Source organism: Brachyhypopomus gauderio, chromosome 7 (assembly GCF_052324685.1).
Source record: "Brachyhypopomus gauderio isolate BG-103 chromosome 7, BGAUD_0.2, whole genome shotgun sequence".
Taxonomy (NCBI): domain Eukaryota; kingdom Metazoa; phylum Chordata; class Actinopteri; order Gymnotiformes; family Hypopomidae; genus Brachyhypopomus; species Brachyhypopomus gauderio.
The window spans coordinates 7,240,721-7,248,791 of NC_135217.1; the positions used below are offsets into that span (position 1 = coordinate 7,240,721).

Below are 8,071 nucleotides of genomic sequence, written 5' to 3' on the forward strand. Positions count from 1 at the left end.
CATCAACTACACCGGTTTAATCATCAACTACATCGGTTTAATCATCAACTGCATCGGTTTAATCATCAACTACATCGGTTTAATCATCAACTACATCGGTTTAATCATCAACTGCACCGGTTTAATCATCAACTACACCGGTTTAATCATCAACTACATCGGTTTAATCATCAACTACATCGGTTTAATCATCAACTACATCGGTTTAATCATCAACTGCATCGGTTTAATCATCAACTGCATCGGTTTAATCATCAACTACATCGGTTTAATCATCAACTGCACCGGTTTAATCATCAACTGCATCGGTTTAATCATCAACTGCATCGGTTTAATCATCAACTGCACCGGTTTAATCATCAACTGCATCGGTTTAATCATCCATTTCCTTTATTCTAAAGTGGCCAACTGGCTCTTTCTGACCTGTATTTATGGTTCCAAGCACAGATGTGAAGAATGTCTGGCAGAATAAAAGTGCAGCTCAGCCCAGCACTGAATAGGGTTTATGATCAGTAGACTCAAGGCGAGGAAGAAACCCCTAACGTTCCTTCTGAGAATTCTGGCAACATCGTCAAGTGTATTTCTAACATAATTTGCAATTCTGAAAGAAATGTCAAGTGAAGTATAAGTGTTTGTCAAGCAACTGCATCTGCACTGGTGGAAACCTTAATGGGTTGGGATTAGTGATATTAAAGAGAGACTCGGGGCTTGGCACCAGCATGGCACAATAAACTCCATTTTGTTGGGGCACATAGAGCTCTGATGTACATCATATCTTTCTTAGAATATATTAATATATTCCTAGTGCCCCCCCACCTCCCCATAACTGAGGATCAGAACGATGAATTTGTTTAATATTCCTATCTCAGAGGAGGAAATCAGGGACGTGCTTGAGAAAATACCATCTGGTAAAGCACACAGACCAGACATATTTACTACCACATTCTTCAACTGTTTCTGGATAGAATTAACCCTTTTATTTTTTATATGTCTTATGAGGCCATATAGAAGGCAGTGTGTGTGTGTGTGTGTGTGTGTGTGTGTGTGTGTGTGTGTGTGTGTGTGTGTGTGTGTGTAATAAACTCTTTTGGCGAGTCCATTAATTTAATCGTACATATACTCATTAGATAAAGGCTTGTAACGGTTTATTACCAGTATATTTAGGAACAAGCGCTGCATCTCCTCATCTTTCATCAGACACAACATTTAAAAGAGAACATGTCATTTCCCGTGAAGATGTCAGACTTGAAGACAAGAGTAACATCAGACATGTTGTATATCCAAGGCCCACACAGGATTTTACATCTGATCACACTGACCAAGTGTTGCTACATGGATAAAACTCCTTGGGTTTTTTTCTACTGAAATTATTCTTGAATCCTGCTGTGGTACACTGAGATCATCCTCTTCCATTACTGAGGACTAATGGTTCAACTGTCTTCTTCCTTTTCTAGCTTAAAATTCCTACAATACTGTACTCCAGTGGAAACATACTTAGGTTCTTGATAAATATCGTGCTCCCCCAACCTCACCTCAGATATGTCAGCATCAATGAGCTCTTGTTTAATGGACATGGGACTTGTGTCCGCGCAGGGGAAGCTGCTGTGAAAACAAGAGTCTGGATCACTGGAATGACATCGAGTCACCACTTCAGGTGTTCCATCTTGGATACTTCGCTTTACTCTGGACCTGATAAGGACATGGAGCGCAGCAGCATTACGAACACCAGTTATTTTAACTATATTACCAGACGATGAAAGAAGGAGAAAAATGAATTAATATAATCAAACATGTCTGTATATTTTATATATGTATATTCCACTTTACATCACACTGCAACATGGACAATGCATTAAAATCAGACCAGTAGAACTCATGATGAACATCATGAACTCAAGACAAACCTTCCCCGAACTTCGTTTATCTAAGGATAAAGACATTTCAATGGTGGATGTATTTTTCAGACATGTCCATACACGTTATAAAATTGTAAAAATAAAATAAAATCGCTGCATGATTTAAGAAAAACAAATTGCTTTAGCCAACTGGGCCTGCGGTTCACCTGTGATTGTAAAACCAGTTGGTGACGGTGCTGGGTTGGAGGCCCAGCTGCAGTGCCAGTCTGTGGGTGGTGTGGTGGGAGGGGTATGGCTCCAGCTGGTAAGCTCTGTTCAGGAGCTCCTTCTCTCGAGTGGTGAGGACCATGCGAGGCCTCGTAGCCATGTTACACAGCTCTGATGACACCGACTCTGTTGCAGAATTCAGGAGAGCAGAAGCATCTAAACTACTCTGCTCAACACATGCAGGCTCTTTCATACGGCCATCTTAGAGTTTCGGCACACTGTACTGTACTACTAGGTTTAGTACACATGACAGGACGTCACAGAATATTGTGACGTCCCACAGATATTGTAATGTCCCACTGCACGCTTACCTCTGTCACCTGCCCTCTTCATTGTTTTCAGACACTGGACATTTTGAGGGTCTTGGAGCCAAAGGGACATGCAGATGAAGGGTTCTCTTCCCTTTGGGCCGAGCTCGCTCCAGGGTTTGGGCCGTGTCAGCAGGTCTGACACGGAGCCCTGTGTCAAGCCGAGAACCTTCTCTCCAAACAGACGCTGTCCTGCCAAACCCAATCACAGACATCAAACGAAGTGCAAACATAATCACATGGAATTTTGGCCTCTCGTATGCGATTCGAGTGTTCCTCCTTCTCATCAGCAAACTCAAAAATAAGTCATATGCCTCAATAGGGGTATACTTGTAGGGTAACATCCAGAGACTGAAAATAGTCTGTTTCCTGATTTTATCCTTTCGTCCATCATTAAAACATGAAAGATATATACACTGTATAGTGAATTTCTCAAAAGATTTCTCAAAAGCTTGGATTCAGACACTCACCTAGGTTGTTTTCTGAAAGCATGTCCTTCACTCTTCTACTAATGCTTAAAGTGTCCAGCTCAGGGTACAGAGGCACCAGCCGTCGAATGTGTGTCCTACTGCAGAGATCCGGGAGATCTGGGAGGTCCCGGGAGAGGCATCCACCACCACACTGTCCATCCTGGACTGCAGGAAGTTGCCAGTTCCCTTTAAAGCTTTCGTAACCCTGTTGATGAGGACCAGGATGATGCTTTTCGGCAGACACAGAAATCAGTTGTATCTTGCCTCCTGTTTTATATGTCTTTCTGCTTAAAGTGTGGGTCTGATTGGTCTCTGAGAAGGGAAGATGGGAAGAGGCTTGACCATCTAAAGAGGAAGAGATGGCAGAGGGAAGCACACAGCTTGTGGTGCAGGTGTCTTCTGCACCGAGCTCTCTCCTGACCCTCCGGATGATGCTCTGGACAAAGTTAATAGGAGAGCTAGTGCTGAGAGCATCTTGGTGTGGTAGTGTGCTCCGTTCCTCTTCCTGCTCCACCCAAGGGTCAGAGGTCATAGAGAGGTCACCGGCTGCTCCTCTGTGCTGATGCTCTTTGTCTTGTTGGACTTCCATCTCACGTCTTGCCTGCTCCAGGATGCCTTTGATGATGTCTTCAGATCTTTTGCCAACACAGTTGTCATCATAAGTCCCATTATTATGGCTGGAACCCTGGTCAGCCCTCATTGTGTTATCTGTTAGAAAAAGCACGTTTTAGACCACAGGTAGACATTCTTTATTTTAGAAGTGCTTCTGCGCGCTTCTAGATGTCTTGGACACAGACACTGAAGTACTGACATAAATAATAATTTATTTATATTATTATAATTTATGTATGTAATGTGTACGCTTATGTTATTTCACTTAAACATTTAGAATATTAATTTTAGATTAATAGTATATGAATATGCATAAATATCATTATTAGCTGACATGCACAAATGTAATGACCTCTGTTCTGTGACTGAAGCTTTCTTTTAACCTGTTCCAGAATGTCCTTTATAACATTATCGGGGCCCTTTTCCCGAGTGTGGAGGACTGGGGATGTTCTTCCTGAGTGCAAAGTCAAAGAGATGTTGGTGAGGTCATTCTGTGAATCAAGTGTAAGGTAAAGGCTGCCAGATCAGACCGCACAGTCACAGGCTGATGGAGGATCTGACTCACCCTGCTGCATGTCTTGAATCAGTCTTAGTGCTAGAACATTTCGGTCATCTGACAAGAAGTTAATCATCCTCAGGAAAGATTCTTTTTCTCCTGCAGTCAGTTCTCTCCAGGGTTTGGGGTGAGCCAGGATCTCACTGGCACGTTCTTGCCAAAGCCCTAAAACGTGGCGTCCGAACAAACTCTGGCTAACCTCGTGCTTCTGCAGCTGCTCTGTAACCTGCTGTGAGACTTCGGCAGTGTTGATCTGGCTCCCGACGCCTTCTGAGAAACTCCCTTCTTCAGCGGTCCCACCCAAAGCCCCGCCGCCCCCGGCAGCGTACCCCCCGTACGCGCTTACCCAAACACCGACCGAGTCATTCTGCCACAAACCGCAGCCGTTGACCCTGACGGCACCAGGAGACTCAGGCACGCTGCTCTCGGTTTTGACGCAGACGCAGGGCAGAGCATCATGGGTGGACAGACTAGAGGGGCACCGTGGGCAGACCAGTGGTGGAGTTGCACAGGTGAAATGGGTGGGACAACTCAGCTGGCCTGTCCACTCAGTGGAGGAACAGGGTCTTGAGGACATCTCTGCCTCCGTCTTGATTTCAGCATCTAAACAATAATAAACACATGATGTTAACACAAAAATTTAAACTCGCTGGCACAGACTATTAAATGGTGCAGATGCCAAGTTTAAGATTCATTTCCTCACTGTGAGATGCGATAGCAATGCCTAGAACATCTTCTGCTTAATCATTCCCTCGATCATTTAGTAAGATTTCACAGCATGTCACAGTCTGCATACTTGCTGATCCGTACCTGTCACGTTAGGAACGACACTGTCATCATCTGGAGGACTCTGAGAGGGACGTCCCCCCTGTGGAGCCAGCACTGGTCTCCTTGGAGCAGGGACAGAGAGCTGAGGATGAAGGGATGGGGACGGAGGGAAGGACAGAGGAGGATGGGTGGATTGGTTTGCATGTTCTGGTGAATAACCTGGATCACACTGGAAAGGGTGGAGTTATACCTTCTCACTTACTGATAAAGACTGACACTTTCCTGAAAGCCACTTCCTCTCTCTAAGTGTCCTAGTGGTAATGTAAACAAATGTGAATGAGTGAAATTAACTGAGGTATTTGAGAAATAAAGGGTGGTGAATAGCTGTTAAGCACTGTTTGATACCTCAGTTCCTGTTTCATCTTCTCATAATCAAGCTGGGAGTCCAGTTTAGCCTTGAGTCTCTAAATACACACATGCACAAAGACACACACATACACAACCATTGACACACAAACAAACATACACGCAAACATGGACACATACAGACACATACACATACACAAGGTTAGCATACTTGTTTGTTTTTTTTTAAATAATTATCAACATACAACAAATTAAACCAGCTACTTCCTTACCTCTATACCCTCCATTTTACTGGCTAGTTGTTGTTGAAGACGTGAGATATGATTGGCTGTGCTCTCCTGCGCTTCCTGCAGTGTGAGCTGGAGTCTCTGGACTTCCTGTCGGAGATGCAGGATCTCACAGTGCCGCCTAGCAACCATGTGCTCCAGCTCCACATCTGAATCACTCTGAATGAGACGTTTGTCAAACTGATTGGTGTTTTTAAATGTCTGAAAATGAAATGTACATATACCTTTTGTATTCATGTATTTTTTCTAGAATGCCTTATATAAACCCAACTTAAGTAAGCATCATTCACCACTCAAAAACGTTGTTTTTCCCCATTCTTTACTAATAATATGTTTATTTTAATAATTATTCATCCAAGATATTTTCATCAGTAAAGATTATGAGTAATTTAGATAAAGCAAAGTAAAGCAATCACCACAAATGGGTCACATTACCATACTGTCGCAGAGGATGTGAAAATGAGGGCTTGAGTTTTCTGGGCCAAGATATCGCCAAGATATCGCCACACCTTGTACATATTCAATCAGACAAACATAATGGAGTTCACCATTAGGGAGAGTGTTATCGGTATAAATCTTAAGAAATGCTATATTCATACCTGGCATGAATACATCTTATCTGACACCCACACTGCAGATCCCATACACACCACTATTGGGCAACATTGCCGTCTTCTCTGAGGCAGAGATTTACATGAGGTTTACATGAGGTTTACATGCTTTCATGCAGTAGTGATGTGTTACATGTGTATGTGTGTGTGTGTGTGTGTGTGTGTGTGTGTGTGTGTGTGTGTGTGTGTGTGTGTGTGTGTGTGTGTGTGTGTGTGTGGCACAAAACTTGATAGAGCAAGTATGACTACAATATATATATAAAGTACTGTACAGTAATATACTGTTATTGTGTACAGTCATACATATACACAGTACACAGTAACAGTATATAACAGTTGGGATAATGTTTAATCATCAATCCTTTTCTTTCTGGGTCAAAGGTCAAAAGTCAGCTGAAATCAAGCATTACCCCCAATTCACTTTGTTCACTGCTGCTCTTACAACCTGAAAACTATATGACTTATGTCTGCATTTAGGCTTCAACCCAACCCAGCTGCATCCAATGAACAAGAGATTATTTCACAAAAATGCCTAAAAGAATACATTTCCTTGACAAACAACAATATACCTAGAACCTGCAACACATATAAGACTATACAGATTTACATTTCTCTATATCCTTCTGAGTAACCTGTGCAATCAAAGTGCTCCACCACAATACATCTAACATGGCTGCTCCCTTCCTGTAGGACGCGGTTCTACACACAAGCCCTACCTTTCCTCAGCAACGCTGGTTCAGTCTTATCCTGGATGCTGTCAGTTGAAGAGCAGATGCAAGCTCTCCCTCTGCCTACGCCGGTCTGAGCCGAGGCAGGACTGGGGTGAAGAGAGGGGAGGAGAGGGGGGGCAGGGTACAGCTACAATCAATACTAACCATCAATACCTCCATCCATCACACATCACACATCAATACGCTCGGAAGAAAGAAAAAAATCTCGCAATCAATACATCAATCACAAAATAAATAAATAAATCATGGGGTGTGGATCTGCTGATCAATATCTCAAAAAGGGGTTCATTTTGCCAAATATTTGAAAGCCAAGATGCAACATTTTTGGAAGACACGTAAAAAAAATTAAACTTTTAAAAGTTAATTTTTTTTTTCTCTTTACTTAAATATGTATCATTTATTAATCTTAATACAAAACGCAGTCTTAAGATCTCCATCTTTATTATTACTGTAATATTCATATTCATACTTATTACAATCCTGTGATTGTTCCTGGTCACAGTAGTCACAGTAGGCATAGTTATCAAATAATATGCCTTAAGATTAATAATCAACGAAACCTGAAGTTTAGGAAGTTGTCTTTAGAGTTTGCAGTGGCTCTAGTGGCTTTATTAAACCGAGTTTGACAAGAAAGCCTGTGAGTGAGGCTTAGCTGGACTATTTATAATAATTGATTTTATATAGTAGACCTGTGTCGAGTGAATATGGGCATTCCAGTCTAGTCATAAAGCATAATATGTAGGGTGCTGTGAGAGCATACGGTGTTTGTGACAATCTGAAGACCTATGAAATTAAATTATTAATGTTCCTGACGTGCAACCAAAATAACTGAACTCAGGTGCTAATATATATATATATTAAATAAAAAATAACGATACTGGCAGAGAGCACCAAATATCACACACTATTTTGTAAGGTATCCTTCATGCGTGGACGTCCCAGGTGGCTTTCTCAGGCACAGGATACGAGTTGGGCTATTTCATACCAGGCTCGAGATGGTCCATGATAGCCTATTCATAAAAAAATTGAAAATAATTCAAACTTATGGGTTGAATGAATTACAGATATTTTTTTCTGATGTGTGCTAGTCTCTCTTTGGCCAAGAAGCGCATGCACAAAAATGCAGTGATATCTTGCATACAGAAATATCAATATGTAAACGTATCAGTTTTATGTATTTTTATATTAATGTTTATTTTATATTGATTGTCATGTATCTTCCATTCCGTACTGCTTACT

General features: G+C 41.9%; 1 protein-coding gene across 1 annotated transcript; it reads right to left on the bottom strand.

The window, feature by feature from the left end:
* Positions 1–1,286: 1,286 nt before the first annotated feature.
* Positions 1,287–6,885, bottom strand: cux2a (cut-like homeobox 2a). The gene is made up of 12 exons (XM_077010803.1): positions 6,818–6,885; positions 5,926–5,999; positions 5,476–5,691; positions 5,243–5,301; positions 5,100–5,148; positions 4,880–4,979; positions 4,079–4,672; positions 3,866–3,967; positions 2,902–3,609; positions 2,435–2,623; positions 2,063–2,249; positions 1,287–1,689 (listed from the first exon to the last, which is right to left on the bottom strand). Exons 2-12 carry the CDS (start codon positions 5,926–5,928, stop codon positions 1,431–1,433), a joined length of 2,466 nt encoding a protein of 821 aa, XP_076866918.1. The 5' UTR covers positions 5,929–5,999; positions 6,818–6,885; the 3' UTR covers positions 1,287–1,430.
* Positions 6,886–8,071: the final 1,186 nt, after the last annotated feature.